Genomic DNA, 21,768 nt, shown 5'->3' on the forward strand with positions numbered 1-21,768 from the left:
CTTAGAGAAATGAAGTGACTTGTTCCATGGTCATAAATCAAGTGTGGAGATGGGATTTAAATACGGATTTCTTGACTCCCAGTTCTGCCTTTTCCCCTCTATTTCCTTTTATAATACACTGAGTCTTGTCAATCATTTATACTTCACTGTGAATGAGTTCATCAAAGACTACTGAAAACAAGCTTTAATTGTAAGGAGTATGAATGGGACATGATGAGTTTGTATGGGGTTAGTGTGGGCAGGAGTCAAGTAGAAAAGATGCTAAATAAAAGAAGATGAATTTTTTTTTGTATCAAATTTGTTTTACTCTTTACAGTTTCTCAATCATCTTGATTCAGTCATTAGTGCTGCTTCTGTCTGAAGGAGCATCCTTCTGTAAATCTTGCTTTTCCTTCAGTAGGTTGACAGAGCACAGTGGAGCATCCCACACAGAGAACCACTGTTTGTGCGTGGCTGAAGACAGTGGTGATTTTACAGCACCCCAGGCACTTTACGTCCATGAAATACAAGTTCGGACTCTGCACCAGGTGCTTCTTCTTGTGTTTCTGCTTCTCCTCCTCAGGAGAGGGGTGAAGGAGGTCTTTCGAGAGAGGCATATTGGTGCGGGGAGATCTTCACCGCCGGAAAAAAGAGAAGATGAATTTTACCTGAGGTTGGATGCCTCATTGCTCAGACCAAGGATACTAAAGCACAGTATTTCTAGCTGGTAGATGATAGTTTTTAAGAGGCTAGCTCCTCAAAACCTGTTTTGTTTCTATTCAGTTTTTTTTTCTTTTTCCAGGAACTAATAACTAACTCACAATTACTGTGAGTTACAAGGCACAGAAGACACTGCCTTGAGTTATAGGAAATGGAATTTCATCTCCAGGAAAACTACAATCTGTAGAGGAAAAGTCCCACAGGGAAAGACTTTTCATTTTTATTCATCTGTCCTTTCTGACCCTCCTCCATGCCCTTTAAGTCCTCAGGGATGGTCTTTTATTTATTGGAGAAATGAGTTTAGAGAAGAACTTTAAGAAAAGGAAATAGCATTATTTATTTACTTCATAATCATTCCTTACATGCATTTCAAGTGGTGAAAGAAATAATATAGTTTACAATTTTAATGAAGACAATGTAGTGCCATGAGAAAGGAACTAAATTTATAGTCAAAGGACCTGAGTTTTAAGTCTAGGGAATGGGGTGAGGGGAAGTTTGTAGGGAAAACACCCTGGTTTTGCCTTTAATGGCTCCCTTCAGGGCAACCAGGTCTACCCACAGTCTGACACAGGTAGAGCTGCTGCTTGCTGAAGAGGTTAAGCTGGCAGATAACTGGCTGTAACAAAGTTGTAAATAGGAGGCAGGTCGAAAAAAAGCGAAAAATCAGGGAGCAGGGTTAGTGGTAGAGAAAGAGGAGAGGGAAAATGGGGAACTGTGTCTAGTTCAAATCATGTCAGCGCTTCCGATGGAAGCAAAAGCAAGTGGTGTTTCCCCCTTCTGGGTTCTGAGAGAGCAAAAAAGGCTATCTCTTGTAATTCATTGTTCACGTGAGAAAACAGAGGCCGCTGGGCCTGGAGTCAGGATGATCTGAGTACAAATGTAATCTCAGATATTTGCAATCTGTATGCCACTTGGTGAGTCACTTAACCCTTGTCTGCCTCAGTTTCCCCAACTGTAAAATGAGGATAATGATTGCATCTACTTCCCAGGCTTGTTATAAAGATTATCCTATTGGTAAATCAATAAACATCTTCCCATTTCCATCCCATTTAAGTGCCATGTTGGGAAATGGATTGGGGAGAGGAGATAAAGAAATAGCCAGAAGGTTTGAGAGACAGAAATAGGTGGCATGTGAATGCTCGTTCCAATATTTATCTTGCATTTTGTTTTAAGTAAATGTCTCTTACTTTGCTATGATATTATATGATTATTTTGGCTTGGCCTGGAGAGATTCCTTGAAAACCAGAGGATCATAGATTTAGATCAAGAAAGGACCTCAGAGGGTATCTAGGCCAACTCTTCCATTTTACATTTAAGGAAAGGAGACACAGTGGCAACAGAAACTTGTTATTATTGCCTACTATGTGCCCAGCACCTTGCTAAGTGCTGGTTTAAGCATTTTACAAGTAGTAAACAGTAGTAAGCAGCAGGATTTTAACCTGATGTTCTGATACCAGAGTTAGTGTTCTTTGCATAGTAGCTACCCCTCACTAGCTGCATATCCTTTTGTCCTGATAGACAAAAGCAAGCAACGAAGGAATCTGGAAAGCTGGGGCCAATTTTACTTTGAGTCACTTTCCCTACTCCCTCTGGTCCTAGGGAAGGTAAGTTACTTCACTAAAGATAAGATTGGGAAAGAATGCATGGAATCAGGACCAGCAAGTTAGAATGAGAAACGTAATCAAGTGATAAGGCTAAAAAACTTGGCATATTATCATTAAATAAATAATGTGGAGATACTAGGGTAAATTGCATTTTTCCATTACAGTTTATTAAATTTAATAAAATGAGTAAGAAGTAGAAATTGGAGCAAAGACACCTCAGGCTACAACTATAATGATCAATAGTTCTAAAATTAACCTTTTGGGCTATTTACCCACATTCCCCTTATGTGTGGTATATCTATATCAGCACCATTGAAGTTGAATTTCTTTGCTCCTGATAGCTTATGTCACAACTACAATGCTATTTAAATGTAGTTTTTTATGTTTATTAATCATTAGGGAGATAGTTAAACTCAAAATGGTGCACTTTTCTCCTTTAAATTGTTTGCTCAACTCCTGTCAGTGTTAGCATACATTATGTGTGTACACCAAGGGAAAACTATGAATATCCCCTGTCTTGGGACAAAACACACTGCAGATTTTTCAGACTTTGTCAGATGATTGGCTTATTTCCTTCATATCTCATTAATTCAGCAGAGTCCCTTGTGTATCTAAGTATAAATTGCTGTTTGATTTTTGAAGGGAAAATGCAATGCTCTAGCAGAACCCAGCTCTCTGGAAAGGATTATTAGTGCTTGTTTAAAAGACTGGGATTGAAGAAGTTGTCATAATTTGAAAACATGTCACTTTTGCCACACTGAACCCTCCACCTCAATTCTCAAGAAACTTTAAGAACTAGAGCAAGATGCAGTTGATTTTAATTAATATTTTCATAGATCCCTCCAGAGCACATTGTAATTTCCATTACTGTTTAAGTGTTCCTAGAACCACAGGGGACAGCATTCTCCACCATAACTACAGAACTATGTGTGAGAGTAACAAAATACACAGGGTATTTTGATTTATGAGAAGACATTAAAATCACTAAAGACTGCTTGGCTGAGAAATAAGAATGGTGTTCTGTGTGTACTTGTGTTTGAAATGGTCAGAGAATATGAAAGTGCAAAGAAAGAAGAATTTTTTTAATATATGAAATGGAGGGTTTAATTAGAAGAGGGGCAAAATTACATTAATTAATTCTTGGAAGAGACAAATTAAGAATGTTAAATAATGTTCATTCCTCTTCTACAGGTTTATAAAAATCATGGGGTTGTGTTTGGGGATGTGTAGGGCACCGTAGTAGATATGAAGCCCCTGCAACCCTAGAGCTTATAGAATGGTCAGGAATTCTATGTAAATAACTCCATGTGATGAGATCTTCATCAAAAGGTGGTAAGATCAGGATGGTGTTACACCCTATGTATTTTAAAGGACAATCTTCCATTCCAAAGAAAGAAATACCATTTAGCCTAAAACAGCAGCATGTATTTAAATTTAGTCTGGCCCTTGGATGAAATTACCTGTCCAACCAGTTGGGCTACAATCTCTACATTCTCCAGTAATGGAAAAAGAGAAGGAGCTTGGACAGAGATTGAGAGGACTGAGTCACTTCACATTCATTGCATCTTATTTTGTCTCCTCAGAATCAAACCATTCCTAGTGGGGTCAATATCAATACTTCTATGAGTAGGGGCCCTTTCTCCAACACCTTCTCATTCTGAAATTTTTTAAAATTCTTTTCTCATAAATATTCCATGGATCTTCATCCAATGCTCTCAAAACTTTCCTGTAGCTCTTCTAATATTAGCTACACAGTAAAGTAACACTTAGGCCTTCTTCTTGTTATCCCTTAAACTTACTAAATGACTGGCCCATCTCCTAAATTTATATTTATGCCCTTCTTACATGCGAGCCACCATTAGTTCAAATACCACCCCCCCTCCACTAAACTATTCTTTCTAGTCCATCCTGTCCTTAGCCAAATGATGGACTTTCACATCAGTTCATCCAGTTCCCATCTCTCCCCTGAGCTTCAATTCCGTATTTACCAATTGCCTATTACACATTTCAAACTGGATGTCTGAGATATCTCAAATTCAACATGTCTAAAATTAAACCCATTATCATTCCTCCTTAAACTGTCCCCCGTTCCAAACTTCCCTATTTCTGTGTGAGGTTCCACCATCCTTCCAGTGTATCACTTCATAGTCTCAGCATTATTCTGCACTCCTCACTCTCCCTCACCCCACATAGCCAATCAGTTGTCAAATCTTGCTATTTCTACCTTCATCACATCTCTTGCATTTCACCTCTTATCTCCACTCACACAGCTATTACCTCAGTTCAGGCCTTCATCACTTTGCCTGGATAATTGCAACAGCTTCCTAATCTGTTTTCCTGTCTCAAATCCATCTCTACTCTAGTCTATTCTATACACTGCTTGCAAATTTCTTTCTTTTTTTCTTTCTTTCTTTCTTTCTTTCTTTCTTTCTTTCTTTCTTTCTTTCTTAGGCAATCGGGGTTAAGTGACTTGCCCAGGGTCACACAGGTAGTAAGTGTCAAGTGTTTGGTCTGAGGCCGGATTTGAAATCAGGTACTCCTGACTTAAGGGCCAGTGCTCTATCCACTGGGCCACCTAGCTGCCCCCCAAAGTATATTTCTTTAAGTGAGGATCTGACCATGTGAGTCCCTTACTCAACCAACTCCAGTAAGCTTTTTATTGTCTCTGGGATCAGATATGAACTTCTCTGTTTAGCTTTTAAATCTCCATACAACCTGACCCCAACATATAATTCCAGCCTCACTGGACATCATTTTCATTCCTGTACTTTGAAATCGAGCAAATTGGCCTTTCTGTTCCTTTCGCACAACCCTCTATCTTTCATCACTGTGCCCAGCCTTCTTACCTGGAATATACTCCCTCCTTATCTCTGCCACACAGAAACCCTCTCTTCTTTTTAAGGTGGAGCTCAGGCACAGTCTTCTGCATGAAACCTCTCCTGATCACCCAAATGCTAGTGCCCTTGCTCCCAAACTACCTTGTATTTAACTTTTGTACATATTTGTATTCATAAAGAATGCCTTCATAAAATATGTATAGCATATTTTGTATAGTTTTGTATTCATTAACTTTGTATTACTGTATAGATTTTATATGTGCTTGTCTTCCCCATTTGAATGTAAACTCATTGTGAGTAGGGGTTATTTCATTTTTTATACTTGTATCCCCAATACCTAGGGTGCATAGCATTTAACAAATGCTTGTTGATTGATTGATCAACGGATCTCTCAACAGATAGAATCCCTTCCTTAACCTCCCCAGGACTGCAACTTTGGACAACGTTTCTGACATTTCTACTTTAATCCAAAATTCAAAATAGTCTTATAAGGATAAGAGCCAAGGTTGCACAACCTGCAGTGGACAAGCATTGAAAATCCTCATGACACCAGGTTGTTTAGCAGAGTTTCTAGAGATGGTGGTTTGCTCTTTGCTCTAGGTGCCTTTAAAAGTGCAAAAAGTAATAGTCATGAAACAGATGACTTGGTCCTCTCTGAGGTAACCCAAGCCTGTTAATGACATCCCAGTAAAACAGCCAGATAACTAGTTGGCATAGTGATTCAACTTTAAGAAACCAGCTTGTGGCCAATTCAGTGTACATGCATTCATTTATCCATTAAAAAAAAATTTGTTAAATGCCTTTAAATTTATTATTATTTTGTTTATTAAGAACTTTTTGATTGAGGTGTATACATATCAATCAGGTAATTCTCCACATTTCATCAATCAGTAAAGCATCAAGGTAAATCACTTTGCTAATCAGTATACTTCATTTTTTAATTGATATATTTTCTTTTTTTTTCACATCATCTTCATTTCTTAACTATATGCCTTTTCTCTTTCTTCCTCAGAGAGCCAGTCATATAACAAAGAATTCCCATAGAAGAGAACTGCTAGCCTAGGCTCATTGGGATTAGCCTTAGTCCAAATAGAGGAGTCAGATTCTTTGCCCAGGGTTATGCAGCTATAATTATCTGGGCTGTATTTGAACCCAGGTCTTCCTGACTCCAGGCCCAGTGCTGCCTAAATTCTCAGACTTAAAACTAGAAGAGACCTTAGAGATTAGATAGTTCAATCCCTTCATTTTACAAATGAGGAACTCATGCCCAAAGAGGATGATCTAATATCACACAGGTAGTAAGCATAATAACAGTGCTGGGATTCAAATTCAGGTCTTCTGATTCCAAATCCAGCACTTTATCCCCTGCCCCCTAACCATTTCACAGTGTCTTCAGGGGAAGAAATGCAGAACACCAGAGGTAGCCAGGAGCCCATGGTCCAGGTCCTACGCTGTATGCGTACTTACTGACAGGTGGGAGCAGCTATGAGCGTAGCATCACTCTTAAGTTTTATTGAGTGAGCCACTGCTGGCTCATTGTCCAATCCTCTTTGGCACAACATCTGTTCTGGCATATGGGATTGGGCATCTCCCTTAACAAGAAGCTGAAATCTCTTTTCAATCCCCCTTAGAACCAAAGCATGTGCTCCAATGGGACTTCCTCTATATGAGAGAAAGAAAGGGAGGGGGGAGAGGGGGAAGAGGAGAGAGAGGAGAGAAACAATTTAGCTAAAGCAATGAATATGTTAACCAAATCTCAGAGCTGTGCTGAGAGAGAACTGGTGTCCTCTCTCCTCTTCTCTTTCTCTCTCTCTCCATATGTATGTATGTATGTTTGTATGTATGTATAATAACCTTGGCTAAGTCATTCATTCTCCTGGGCCTCAGTTTCCATATCTGCAAAATTAGAGGCTGAACTAGATGATATCTGAAGTCCCTTCCAGCTCTAAGTCTATGATTGTATGAAGATATGTAGAATTCCACATCAATTTTTGCAAAGAATGGAAGGAAATACATTTTCTCATCTCTCCTTCAGAGTTAGGCTTTAACCCCTAAGCCTTGTTAAAAAGAACTTGGTTTCCAAAGGACTAGGAAAAGAAGAAAGATCAAACAATTGTGGGCATATTTGAAATATTTAGGCTAGTAACTATTTTGCATGTCAGTCAATGAAAATTTATAAGCACCTACTCTGTGCCAGGCCCAGTGCTAAGTCCTGTGGATTCAAATACAAATGAAAAAAAGACAACACCTGCTTCAAGGATTTTATAATCTGACAGGGAAAGGAAGCTCAAAAGCAGGGATAGGCTGAGGGGGTGGAGAGGTAGAAGGAGGGGGAAGGAGAAAGTACTTACAGGGCATAATGGAGAGGTCTATAGCAGTACTTCCACAAAGTGGATAGGGTAGATAGGCATCCATCAAAGGCTCAAGGAATATTCTTTCCTTTCCTTTTCCTTTTGACTTTTCCCTTCTGTTCTCTGATAGAGAAATTAGGATTTGGGCAATTCATCAGATTAAGTCTAAGACTTCACTTGCAGCAGTTGCTTGACCTGGAGGATATATAGTTCTCCCTTCATTTTTTTTTTCATATATACTTGTAGCTTCATTAGGCTGAAGATGGCTCCTTATATCCTCCCCAGTCAAGCAACTTGTAACACTGAAATTCACCATGCCCTGACTGATCCTGGGCTGAAGAAAAGATGCTTCACATTGGATTTCTCAAAGAAGTTACCTGGAAATCTGAATTTCACTACATTCAATAACTAGGGCTGAAACAGTATGTAGAAAGTATCTCAGTTGTCATTCTTATCTTTTAAGAATGAAGGGATAGTAATCAAATCAGTCTAAAATGTTACTAGCAAGATAATGTGTGTCCAGCTGTGAATATTGACTTTGAACACAATGTCATCAGAGTCTACTGATTAACTTAATTTTATTACACATTTTTGGAGGTGTAACTTCTTGTATATTATATGCAAAATCCCTATGAATTAGTATTTCAGCATCCTCAGAACCCTGCTATTTTTAAAAATGCCTTATTGGAAACTTAATAACTATCAACAATACAAATAATCAAATAAGCACACAAGATAAGAACTAGGACTTTGCAAAAACTCGGCATTTAATGAAGAGAAACCCAACAAATTGATGGTTATCAAATGACAAAGAAATGTGTTTGTTCTAGGTCCTCTTCCAAGCTTGACTGAAAATTGACTGAAGTTCTATTACACTAGTAGCTGCAGTTGTGCTGGTATGGCTGGGTCAGAAAGTATGAACAGTTTAGGAACATTTCTTTCATCATATTTCCAAGCTGTTCTCTTGAAGAAGACAAATGTTTGGACCAATTCACAGTTCCACTTCAGTGTATGTGTGTGGGTCTTTCCATTGCCCCTCCAAATATTATTTCTATATTTTATCATCTTTGTCATTTTGATGGATGAAATGTTTTCATTTTCATTTCTATTATTATTATTATATTGTATGTTATATTCTATTATTATTAGTGATTTGGAGCATTCTTTCATATGGTTGTTGATGGCTGCATTTCTTCTTTTGCAAACTATTTACATTCTTTGATTACCTATTTATTCTGACTTAATATTTTCATAAGAAGCAATGCAATGCCATAATTCCTATATGAATAATACTCCCTTACATTATGGAAAATATATTCCAGCAAACTTATGTATAAATAAAATGTCCATAAAATGAACAATATTTTCCTACTGATTTCTACTATGAAATTAAAGATATCTTCTCATCAGCCTTGAGCAACGGGTTTAAAACCCTTGTTTTGAGAGGAGCTATGAGAATAGCCAGTCTCGTTAATGTAGGATGTTAGCAGCAGTATGCTTTTTTGGAGTCTTATCTCCACTTAGCAGTTCACTTTTCTTTTGCAGCTTTCAGATATTTTCAATATCTTCCTGATAATAGGATTTTCTTTGCATGTGATCAATGAAATGCTTCAAAATTCTTAATTTTCTTTTTTCTTTTTTTTCTTTTGGTCTAGGCAACAGGGTTAAGTAACTTGCCAAGGGTCACACAAGTATCAAGTGTCTGAGGCTGGATTTGAACTCAGGTCCTCCTGACTCCAGGGCTAGTGCCCTATACACTGCGCTGCCTAGCTGCCCCATGTTTTTTTTGTTTGTTTGTTTTTGCTTTTTTTTTGGTGAGGCAATGGGGTTAAGTGACTTGCCCAGGGTCACACAGCTAAGTTCTTAATTTTCTAAGACTCTACTAATAATAATTAGAACCTCTACAATTTTATTGGTAAGGATTATAATAAAGCTGTGTTGAAATATCAAATTTTACCAATATGTGCTACCATCTATTGGCAAGGTGCATATATGCCAACTTGAAAATAACATACTTTGGAAACTCTAGGATCTATGTTATATAAAGTAAACTAATCTCCTGTTATAATTTCCACAAGTTCAAAACTTTATATGTCAACTTTATTTTTTATGAGGATATACAACTTGCTCCTAATTCCTATCCCAGAGTCTTTGAGGGTCAGCACAAATATTGTAGGTCCTTTGTGCTTGTGAATTACCTTTGTTTATGAAAATGATGCTACTGATTTCACCATAAATAACACATGCATTTGAACTACCCTTCTTGTATCAATAGCATAAGTCTGTGAAGCACCTGAGCAAAAATGTAGTCTATAGCTGTGGAACACAGATGACTGACTTATAGTGATCTTTGACCTTAGTCTTATTAGTTCTAGTTGTCTTCTCTGAGCCTTGATTCTAAGTAGGCCACAGAGTTATTCATTGTTATGTTAGATAGGCATAAAGGATGAACTGAGTTTTGGCTTCCTCGTACTTTCTATTAGAAATGTTCCTTTTGGGTGTTATGCACAATGTTGTGAAAGGAAAGACTAAGAAAGGCCGTGATGAATCAGCACCTGTCTACAAATTACTCAGACTATTTGTTTACCTCTTTTCTTCTAAGCTATTTCTCAACCATGGTACATTATTACCATTATTGAGTTTATGGTCACAGACAAGTCACTTAGCCTTACTGAGCCTGTTTTTTCATTTGTCAAATGGGGATAATATATTACATAGCTTCAAAAAGATGTCTTCTCCCTTCCCCCACTCCCATGTTATTTTGAGAGTAAAAATTCCTAACACTGGAATGAGAGCTATTGCAAAGAAAGCACTATATAAATGTGAATTATTGTCTTCACCATGTCTTATATTTATTTGTTTTCTTTTTTAATTAAATATTTGACTAGAAAAAAGAGTAAATACCAACAAAGACATCTAAACTTGATTAGTAACTATATTTAACTCCATTAACTTCAAGCCATAATGTGTGTGTATGTGTGTGTATACATACATACATAAACACATACATACATACACACACATATTCTCTCTAAGCCTCCATCAAGATTCTTTGTCCATTCCTTTTCACTATATTGTTCTCTTCTATGGTCATGGTATGTACTCTTTCCTTCCAGTTTTACTTTTTTTCAATTTGCACTTTTTCACAAAGATTTTTTCTAGAGGCAGCTAGTTGGCATACTTCATGGAGAGCAGGGCTTGTCCAAGTCCAGAAGATCTAAGTTCAAATACTGATCAAGGTATTTACCAGCTGTGAGCATGATGACCTAACCTTTCTCAGCTTCTGTTTTCTCATCTGTAAAATGGAAATAATAATACTGATTTCCTTACAGAGTTGTTGTGAGGATGAAATGAGAAAATTATAAAAATGGTGAATTTACCACCAATGAAGAGAAAATTAAAACATAATTAGGAACTATTTTGCCCAACTGTATGCCAATAAACTTGACAATCTTGGTGAAATGGATGAATATTTACAAAAATATAAATTGCCCAGATTAATAGAAGAGGAAGTAAAATACTTAAATAACCCCATCTCAGAAAAAGAAATTAAACAAGCCATCAATGAACTCCCTGGGAAAAAATCAAACATTTAAAGAACAATTAATTCTAATACTATATAGACTATTTGGAAAAAGAGGTGAAGGAATCTTTTTATGATACAAATATGGTGCTGACACCTGAACCAGGAAGAGTCAAAACAGAGAAAGAAAATTATAGACCAATTTCCCTAATGAATATAAATGCAAAAATTTTAAATAAAATATTAGCAAATAGATTATAGCAACTTATCACAATAATAATACACTACAGCCAGGTAGGATTTATACCAAGAATGCAGGGCTAGTTCAATATTAGGAAAACTATCAGCATAATTGATCATATCAATAACAAAACTAACAGAAACCACATGATTATCTCAATAGATGCAGAAAAAGCTTTTGACAAAATACAATACTCATTCCTATTAAAAACACTAGAGAGCATAGGAATAAATGGAGTCTTCCTTAAAATGATAAGTAGCATCTACCTAAAACCTTCAGCAAGCATCATATGTAATAGAGACAAGCTAGAAGCATTTCCAATAAGATTGGGGTTGAAACAAGGATGTCCATTATCACCACTGTTGTTCAAAATGGTACTAGAAATGTTAGCTTTAGCAATAAGAGAAAAAAAAGAAATTGAAGGTATTAGAAAATTATGCAAAATGCTTTGCTAACCTTAAAATGCTCAGTGTCAAAATGGCAACTATCTTCCTCATACTTGCTGGACTTAATTGCAATATAGTTTCTATTCTTTGAATACTATGATTTAACCATGTTATTATTATTGAAGATTTAGATTGTTTCTAGGGTTTGTTTTTTTTTGGTGGGGAGGGGTCCTATCTATCTATCTATCTATCTATCTTTTTATTTATTGCAATTAGATATACTGGTGCCAGGAAAATCCTCAAAAAGATATTTCTTTTCCTGTTTTTTTTTTAAATTTTATTTTAATAACATGATCCTTTCCCCCCATTCTCTCTCTTACCCTGTTTTGTTCTTTGTCAGGGATCTTTATTTTACTGCTTAGTTGCTAGGCCCTATCCTCTTCCATTTGATATACTGTCTTGCTTTCCTTCTTAAAAAGATTTCCTCTAAACTTGTTACCTTTTAAAAAGTCTTTACTGCACAGCACAGCTGTACCTAGGAATCTTGTGGTACAAGTGCTGCAAACTGTGTGTGTGGGGGGGCAAATGGCAGGAAACAGGCTCTCTGTTGGCAAGGATAGGAGGGAGGAACCATCTTTTAGTTGAGGGGATGGAGATCACAGAACATAAGATACTTGTTAGGTAGCTCCCTATTTAAACTAATTTTTTCTTTTATAGCTGGGCAACCAGGTGGCACACTGGATAGAGTGCCAGGCATGAAGTCAGGAAGACCTGAGTTAAAATTTGGCCTCAGGCATTTGCTAGCTGTATGACCCAGGACAAGTCACTTAACTCCATTTGCCTCAGTTTCCTCATCTACAAAACGATCTGGAGAAGGAAATGGCAAACTAAGAAAACCCCAAATGGGGTCACAGAGAGTCAGATATGACTGAGCTACAACAGCATTCTTTCTAATTAGATGCTAAGTTCTATTCTTATGCTGCTGAACAACTGCAAATGATATCAGCATCTTCTAAATTTTGTGCCCGATGAACTTGGCACCACAGGACAAATCCCTGGCTGTTCCCATCCTAGCCATGGTTCTGATAAGTAGGCCTTCTAAGAGCCACTGACACAGCAACTCTGCTCTGCTGTTTACTTGCTGATTCTCAACATTTCTCCAGAAGTTGTTCCCTGTGTCCTTTGCCTCCTTTGGGCTAATTTAGATTTGTAAGCTTAACACATACTTCCCCACTTGGTCTTTATGTACAGATGGCACCTTGCACTGTTCTAGGAGCTTAAAAATATTAAATAATAAGCATTGCTTTCAGAGGATGTTGAAATTGACATTTCAAATGACAGCTGGCCAAGCATTCTTCTCTCCAATGACCTTGTGTGATTTTGATACTTCTAGATTAGACAACTCTAATGACCCCCACTGACATTTACCCTTGAATACCACCTGGATGCTAAAGTTTTGCAGAGAATAAACTTACTTTTTCTTGATTTGCTCTATGCAAATCTCAGCACTGGATAACAATTTGCCTATGGATGTAATTTCAGTTGTTTATAATAACCTTCAATAACCTATAAAGCCAAGTCACAGCTTCTCATGTGGCAGAGTTGGGTCTACTTAGGTTACCTTTGCTATTGGGAGTATGTTCTAACTTGGGATTCTCTTTCCTTGTATTAGTTGTCTTTGTTTGTTTGCTTGTTTTGTTTTGTTTTTGGCTAGGTAACAAGGTTAAGTGACTTGCCCAGGGTCACACAGCTAGTAAGTGTCACCTGTCTGAGACCGGATTTGAACTGAGGTCCTCCTGACTCCAGGGCCAGTGCTCTATTCATTGCACCACTTAGCTGCCCCTATTACTTGTCTTTGAAAGATTACCAGATGCAATGGGGATACAGAAAGTGTATGTATTGATTTGGCTTTGTGTCTGTCTGGTAACATTTGGATTGGGATATGTGTATCCAAGTGTATGTCTAGACTTAAAGCAAAACAGTTCCATCAGACTTTGCCTCAACTCCAACAAATCCATATGTCCTTTCTGAAGCTCCTTTCCCAAGTTTTTACTTAGAGCTTTCAGATTGATATTGGCTCTGTCCCATAGGCTACTATGTATGTATGCACATGTGTATATATAAATATACATATATACATTGACATATATTTTTAAAAGGAAAAAAATAGCAACAATAGAAGGATGTGATAAGTTAATCAGAGGTTTAATAATTCCTGCCTGGATGAGTTTCGGTTTAGAAATGTCAACACTAATGCTTCTCATGGGTAAGGAATAGAAGGCTGATCCAGCATTTCAACTACAAATCCAATCACAAACTAAAGGAATAAAATGATTATGACATTTTCAGGAATAAAGTTGTAAAAGTGAGGAGTGCGTATGTTAGATATGTGAAATGTTGCATGCACTTTTAGATAAGGTCATTGTATTATTAGTTTTACTAAACTGCCTCATACTTTGTTATAAGAAAAGTGAGAGTAATCTATACAATTATAATGTAAAAACAAAACACATCAATAAAACTTTTAAGTGAGTAGAGGTACAGGTTAATGTAATTATAATGTCAGCCACTGGGATATGATTTCCATTTCATTGGAACCACCTTCCCAAACTCCAAAATTTGAAGACTTCAGACCTGTTTTAATTCTTGAGTGGCATCCTGAAGATTATGAATTTAGGATTTTTGGAAAATTAAAAGATCCTGATTTTAGTCATGCCTTTGATATAAGGTATCCAGTTTCTTTTCTTTTTAATCTCCCTGGAATAGAGATACTTTGTATCTCTTTCTGTATCTCTTTAAATGAATACCATTCCTCTCCCTACTTTCAACTGAATACAATGTTTTCCAGTGGAGAAAAGCAAAAAAAAAAAAAAATTTTTTTTTTTTTTAATAAGAAACCTGTAACATGCAAGGCTCTATAAAGACAAAATGAACGACGGTCCCTACCCTCAAGGAGCTTATCTTCTCCTAAGGGAAACACTACTTCATAAAAATAGAGGGGCCAGTCATCATTCTGCCATTCCTTAGGAGGTTTAGACTGCCTTCTAAGACTCCAAAGATTAAGCATAGTGTCCTTTCCCCACCCAAAGCCATAAACATGGGTAGTAGGCTCATGGGATCCTATAAATAGAGATGGAAGAGACCTCAGTAGTTATCTAATCTAAATTCTTTATTTTTTGATGAGAACTTGCCTAAGGTCACATAGATAGTAAATGTCAGAGGTGAATTTTGAAGCCACATCTCTGATTCTAGTGATAGTCCTCTTTACACTGTACCAAGCTGGTAAATTCACTCCCACATACCAACACTGGCTTTTGCCCACTAAATTGAAAGCAGGTGCAAAAACAAATTGAAGTGGGAACTGGGTGACCACAGGAAGAACTAACTGATAGGGTTATGAAAGATGCCTCTTCCTATCCTCATTCTCCCTGTATTTGTTTAGGTTTGTCTCAAGCCCAGTCCCTAGGTATTTTATGTTAGATAATGGAGTGAAACGAATTAGTTATTCTTAAGTCATTGTACCCCCAGTATAGAGCACAGTGCCTGGCATATAGTAGGTGCTTCATTAATACTAATCGACTGATTAACTGACCACAGCAGGAGCCACTGAAGACTCTTCCAAGTTGATTTAGCCCAGTGAACTTTCCTTGCCTGAGTAACTTATTGTTTTCCACTAGTCAATCATAAGAATGCCCTGGAGGTATTCTGGCTGTTTTCTACTCCAGAACAGGAAGTGACATCAACAGCCTCAGCCTTTGGCCCTCTGGGCCTATCAAGTTTGTTTATTTGTTTGTTTGTTTGGTTTTGGTCTGCTGTTTCTTTTTTTTTTAATTGATTTATTTATTTTTAGTTTTCAGCATTCACTTTTTTTTCCGTTCTTTTTTTTCCCCCTTAGGCAATTGGGGTTAAGTGACTTGCCCAAGGTCACATAGCTAGTAAGGGTCAAATGTTTGGTCTGAGGCCATATTTGAACTCAGGTCCTCCTGACTTCAGGGCTGGTGCTCTATCCACTGCACCATCTAGCTGCCCCCAGCATTCATTTTTATAAGATTTTGACTTCTAAATTTTTTTCCCCTCCCTCTGCTCCCCCCTCCCTAAGATGGCATGCAATCTGATATAGAGCCTATCAAGTCTTAAGGATGGTTTCAATACCTTTTGAGGAAAAACTAGTCTAATTTGCATTGCATTTGATTCCACCATACCAACTCACCCCTTCCAAGGCCATAGACAATAAGCGTCCTTGTTTAAAGGTATTACTTTTCAGTGATTTCATTTCACTTTTAAAAAACTCAGGCAGGTAGTGTTCCTTGAGGAACCTTTGAGGAGCCAGGTGCTTCCTAAATTTTGCACATGAAGATTCAGGTTGGTAAGGATCATATAGTAGAAATCATGCTGACCTGAGAGTCAGAAAGCTGTTTCTAGTTTAGGCTCTGTCTTGCTATGCTAGTTTGCATGTTCCTTTTCCTTTCTGAGCCTCGGTTTCCTCATTTGCAAAATGAGGTGGTTGGTCTATGTCATCACTATGGTCTCTTCTAGCCTCCACTTTTATACCTGGGCTGGTACTTGAAAATGGCCTACCTCCCCATACTTCTGCTGCTTTGTATTCTCATAGACAAATGGGAGCCAATGAAAGGAAAGTGAAGAAAGTGCAGGATCAGAGCCACAGAATTTAGGTTTGAATTCGGGCACAATCACTTACTACCTTTGGTTAAGTCATTTAACCTAGGCCTCAGTTTCACTGAATAGTGGGGGTGGGGTGGACTAGATGGTCTCAAAGGACCTTTACAACTCTAATTCTATAATCCAATGATGGTGGTAGAAGAAAAGAGATATTTAGAGGGAGTTTAAGACAGGTCTTTATGGGACACCTAATGGATGGTTCAGTTTAGTTGTGGTCTATTGTTATGGTTATTGTTAGATTTCAGATTTTCTGGGCAGGTCTGTGTCTAATTCTGTCTTCTGTGTGGCACCTGTCACGTTGTTGGTACTCAAAAGTTAAACATTAATAAAATGGCAATGAGTGCCAATATTAGATTAGACCCATAAGATTCGGAGTTGTGATAAGTATGATTGAAATGCTTAGATTGGTAGAGATTATAAAGAGGAAAAATTAGTTGTAATTGAAGTTAAATGACAGTTTAGTAGCTGTTATTTTGTGGGTGGATTAGACAAAAGATTATTCCCTTACCTGAGGTCATTGGAGCAGTTCAAAATCACTATATTTAAATGAATTAAGGCTTTGAAATTGATGGTATCTCCACCTGAATTGCAGGGTTTATCAGAAACGTGAAAGAGTCAAGAGAGAGTAGTTTTAGCAAAAGTGGTACAAAATAGTGGAAAGATAAAAGTTTAAATTGGGTTTTCAGTTTCATACCCAGCCAGAAGAGACTGCCCCTTTGTATAGTCTCTATATGGGACCCTTTCCTTAGTGCCTACAGAAGTGACATAAAGCACCACTGAAAGGCACCCAAATAGGAGCTGACTGGACTAAGAAAGAGTCAAATGAACAGGTTTTTTAAAGGTGATTTCACCATTTTGAAAAGCAAACTTATTTGGGTAAAATGCTAGTTTTTAAAATGTAAAAATTTTCCTGAAGACACAGCAACCACCCACTCATTCACCAAAAACATCTGCAGATGAAAAACAGCCAGTGAGAACCAGACTGACTTCCTTTTTCCTGTTAGATGTTTGTCTTTCGGTAAAGTGCACAAATGGGCACAAAAGCAAGCACCATGTGGGGAAGGAGAACAGACAAATTAGGGAAGAGGAGGGAGAGTATAGAGAGAAAATAAATTTTCATATCCTACCAGGTAATGTCCTAGTCTGCATCAAGTGAGCCTGAGGAGAAAGTCTCTGTATACAGTGAAGGGTTTTCAGACAAAACATAGACACTCTAGCTGTAATAGTTAATAAAGATATAATAGAATTTATTGCTCTTAGCTTCTCAATAATTAATTTTTGGATGTCACTCAACCTCTCAGGGGCTTTGTTTCCTCATTTGTCAAACCAGAGGGTTTGACTAGACAACTGATTCTAATTCTGGGGGTGCTGGACCCTATCTGGCATATACTATAGCCCTTCGGGTGATTATTTAGACGACTGGAAGGCGAAGGGTGTGAGGAAAGTTTTTAATTTAATTTTTTAAATCTATGCTACAAGATCCAGTGAAATTATTCCCCAGGGAGCCTCCAGGCCAAATTCTAGGTAAACAATCGAATGTGTTTAACTTGCAGAAGTGATGCCTTCTTTCTCTTGTTTGGCAAATTTCAGATTTTCTGGACTTCAAACCCTGGGAAAGCTCCCAGGATCAGAACCCCAGAAGGGAAACAGGAGATGGAGGGGGGAAGAGGCTTATGGAGGAGGCAGCACGGTGATGTATGTGTTTATATTTGAGTCTACCCTAGGGGAAAGTAGGGCGCTTTGTAAAGTGCTTAAGCAGTCTCGTGTCCAAAGGAACCAGGTTCCTTCCGGGCAGAATGAATGCCTGGGAAGAAAAAGAATGCAGGACATGAAGAAAGGCTGGCTCCACTAAGCCACGTTGGCCCACTGGGACTGCACTCAATTTACCTGGAGCGAAGGCTGTAGGTGCAACCTAGACGGAGAAGGAGGCGGCAGAGAGCTGACTGGAGGAGGGAGAGGGGTGGAGTAACAAGAAGGGGCTGGAGGCTCGGGGCCCAGAGCCACCTCCCTCAGTCCCTCCCCCGGTATGATGCTGCTGGCCCTGGACTCGCCCTGTTGGTGTCACTCACTCTTCACCATGGTTGCAGCACAAAGCAACAAGCCTTGGAGGCCGCTTCCTCCCTAAGGAGCGGCTCCAGCGGCGGCCGGAGAAGGCGCCGAAGAAGGAGGAGGAGGGGAGTAGTTGCTTCACAAACACTCACACAAGGGGGCTTTGCTTGGCTCCGCTCTTGGCCAAGAGACTCCTCGAACCCTCGGACCCCGCCTGAAGGAGACTTCCCCCCCAGTGCCTGGGCAGCCGCCTGCAGCGCCTCCCTCCCCCTTTCCCCAGACGGGCGAGGAACAAAGTTGCCGAGAGCTGCTGGGGCCGAGGGGCTGCAGCCCAGTCTGCGTGCGCTCCCTGCTGCAGAGCCCGGGCCGGGACAGCCTCCCTCCCCGGGCTTCTGGATGGGGGCAGGCGGCGGCGGCTGCCGAGACCTCGGAGGCGGCAGCGGCCGGGGAGGCTGCGGCGGTGGCGGCAGAGTAGCCCGGGGGGATGCAGCAGCAGTCCGGGGGGACGGCAGAGCCGAGTAGACCAAGCCTCGGAGGAGCGGCGGCGGCGACTGCGGCGGCGGTGCTGGCGACTGGTCTTCGCTGCGGCCAGACTTGAGAGCCAGCGAAGGAGCTCGCCTCTCCCTTTCCTTCCTCCCGGGCCAGTCGCTGCGGCGGCGCCGAGACTCCCGGGGGAGATTTGGGGGAGGGGGCGCGAGCTGAGAGCCCTGACTCCCTGAGACCTCGGAGCGCCTCCGGGGCAGCGGGATCTCCACCCCAGGAGGGGCCACCAGGCCCAGTCTGCCCGCCCTTCTCTCCTCTCCTCTTTTTACTCTCCCCCCACCTCACCTCCCAGCTACCACTCCCCACCTCCCTAAAAATAACTCAGCCCCGGCGGGGACAGGAGGAGCCGCCACTGTCACCCGAGAGGAGCCGGGGGAGGCGTGTCCGAGTCTTTGGCCCCGGCAGCGAGGGAGCCGGGCGCGCCAGGAAGCCTCCGAGACTAAACTAGGGGGAAGGGGAGAAGGAAGAGTTTACGTCCCAGCCCGGTCTCTTGCTCCCTTCGCCCGGGGCCCAAGGCTGAGGGTCCGCGAAGATTCAGGGAGAGCTTTTCCGGGGACTGGGCTACTCGGGATCCCGGCCCTGGGAAGTACCCCGGGATTGAGAGGCCCGGGAGCGGCGGCCTCGGAGGCGGAGGCAGAGGCAGCGGCAGCCGCGGCAGCGTTAGGAGCGCCGCCTTCTGCTCTTCTCCCCCCTCCCCCAATCTCCTCCCCTTCCCTCCCCTCCCCGCTCTTCCCTTCTCCTCCCCTCCCCTGCCCTCTCTTCCCCTCCCCTCCCCACTCCCTGGCCCGGCCCGGCCAGGCCAGTGTCCGCGGGAACCCCCTGCGGACCCTGCGCCCCAGGCCCCCTGCGGCTGCGCTGCTGCGCTGCTTCGCTGCGGGCGGACGGATCGAGAGACGGAGGAAACGTTTGAGCCTGAGCGGGGCCGGAGCGAAGGTCTGCTGGTGCTGGGAAGAACAGCCCCAGCCCGGCCCCGCAGGGGGGAGATGGCGTCCTACGTGGATAACAGCTTCCGCCAGGCGGTGATGAAGAACCCAGCCGAAAGGAGCCCCCAGGTACCGGCCCCCGGCCCCCGCGTGGCTCGTCATCCCCAGCGACGGCCTTTCCCGATTTGCACTACTTTCCTCCCCTTTCTAATTCCCTCTGTCCAGCCACCTTTCACACCCCTACTGACCCCCCCTCCCCCATGACCTTTTTCTTGCCGCTCCCCCGGCTCTCTTTGCCCCTTTCCAACTATCCCTCCTCTTCCTCTTCCATCCCCTTGGGTTGGGATATTCCTGCAACTCCTGGGTGAATGATTTGAATTCTCTTCTTGTCAGCCCCTTATCATCAATCTTCCCTCCCTCTCCCTTCCATTGCCTCCTACTTAGCCCCCCCCCCCTTTCAGGCTTACTGTGGGCCATCGGTCACCAACTCTGTAGGCTAGGAGATCTTACTCCTGGGAAACTTCTTTTCCTTTGCTTGGTGCCATTTAAACTTTCAGTTGGAGGTCTTTATGTCTCATTTTCTAATGCTCAGGGGAGCGTGCAAAGGTGGAGGTGCACTGATGGCTAGGTTAGTTTTGTACAACGCTATCAAAATACCGAATTTAGTATTCTGAAAATCTTTTTCCTCTTCAGGGGAGAAATGTTGAGCTCTGTGTGTGTGTGTGTGTGTGTGTGTGTGTGTGTTTAATTTTGCCTAATGGTGCCCTTTAAAGAAGGGATGCTGAATCTCCACCCCTACCCCAGTGTGAAAATATTGGTTTAATACCAGAGATGGTGCTCTTGAAATGTTTGTAGTTTAGATTACAGAACTGACCGCAAATCAGGGATATTTACATGCATAGGTAGTAATGGTATTTGAACTGTTTGCGTAAAAGGGAACCGATTCTTTTGCATTACCCAACCTTTTTCAAGTTGAGATAGTTCTTTAACCTTTAGAAACTTAAATTTGATGGCTTTTTTTTTTTTGAGGGGGTAGAAGTGGTATTTGGCTATTTTAAACTGCAATCAAGATGGGGGAAATTTTTGCAACAATGTGGCTTGACTTTTTCCCCCTTTAGCGGTTTTTTTTTTGTAGCCGACTGGATTATGCTTAACAACAACATATTCTTTCAGTTTTGAATTGGTGAATAGACGGGATGCTGCTTCCAATTGTCTTAAGACAAATAAGCTCTTACTGATCCCTAACACAAGCTGCAGTTCTGAAGCTAATGACTGAAAGAGTTACTTAACTCATTAGAGTTTAATGCCATCTGTCCTGTCTTCATGATGTCCTCTTTCTCTGAGTTGGTTATCTGCTATTTTAAGGAGGCCTGTTCTTCCCCTTACCACCCCTCCACCCACAACCTTCGGACCTTTGGATACTATGAATTTTTTTCTTTTCCCCTATTGCCCCTTTAACAGAAACAAGCCAAATAGAGGATGAACGTTTTTTACAGGTTTATAGTCTCATTTTGACACAAGTCCAGAGGATGGTATGAGAGTCTCACTTAAACCTTTCCCAGGGAAGTTGATGTAGCCATATCTGGGAACTCAAAGAATGATTGTATACATTGACCAACTCTATGAAAGACTGTAATTTTCTAAGTAAAATTATTTTAATCTGTCTCTTGTAAGATCCTTCCTAAAAGACTCCTACAGCTGAAAAAGGAAGGTTCTGCCCATGCATAGTTTTCCCTCTTTATGTGCCCCTGTCTCATCCTGTATTTGCTTTATATTTGGCAGTCACTCCAAATACTTCTCCATGTGTAAATGGATGGCTCAGTAGGGGTATGATTTGAAAAGCTAATTTCAGTTAGATCTTTCACTTTTCTTTCAAGGATGCTGTTTGAAATATGGAGTAAAATCACATGCTTAGAACCTTAGAACCCCGGA

General features: G+C 40.6%; 2 protein-coding genes across 6 annotated transcripts in view; one reads left to right on the top strand and one right to left on the bottom strand.

The window, feature by feature from the left end:
* Positions 1 to 315: 315 nt before the first annotated feature.
* Positions 316 to 596, bottom strand: LOC114046594 (40S ribosomal protein S27-like). Its single transcript, XM_027866976.1, has one exon. The coding sequence runs from the start codon at positions 594 to 596 to the stop codon at positions 342 to 344; it is 255 nt and encodes an 84-aa protein (XP_027722777.1). The 3' UTR covers positions 316 to 341.
* A 19,191-nt stretch (positions 597 to 19,787) lies between these two features.
* The window catches only part of RAPGEF2 (Rap guanine nucleotide exchange factor 2), a 311,585-nt gene continuing 309,604 nt past the window's right edge, over positions 19,788 to 21,768 (top strand). For all 5 annotated transcript variants that reach the window (XM_027866834.1, XM_027866836.1, XM_027866837.1 and 2 more), the window contains exon 1: positions 19,788 to 19,965. In XM_027866834.1, the coding sequence (XP_027722635.1) occupies positions 19,897 to 19,965 (69 nt within the window). In that variant the 5' untranslated portion in view covers positions 19,788 to 19,896. The remainder of the gene's footprint in view (positions 19,966 to 21,768) is intronic.

This window comes from Vombatus ursinus, unplaced genomic scaffold, assembly GCF_900497805.2.
Source record: "Vombatus ursinus unplaced genomic scaffold, bare-nosed wombat genome assembly UNPS02014784.1, whole genome shotgun sequence".
Taxonomy (NCBI): Eukaryota; Metazoa; Chordata; class Mammalia; order Diprotodontia; family Vombatidae; genus Vombatus; species Vombatus ursinus.

Bases quoted from the DNA above. Each gene is read 5' to 3' on its own strand.
- LOC114046594 (XM_027866976.1), bottom strand. From the start codon at position 596: ATGCCTCTCTCGAAAGACCTCCTTCACCCCTCTCCTGAGGAGGAGAAG.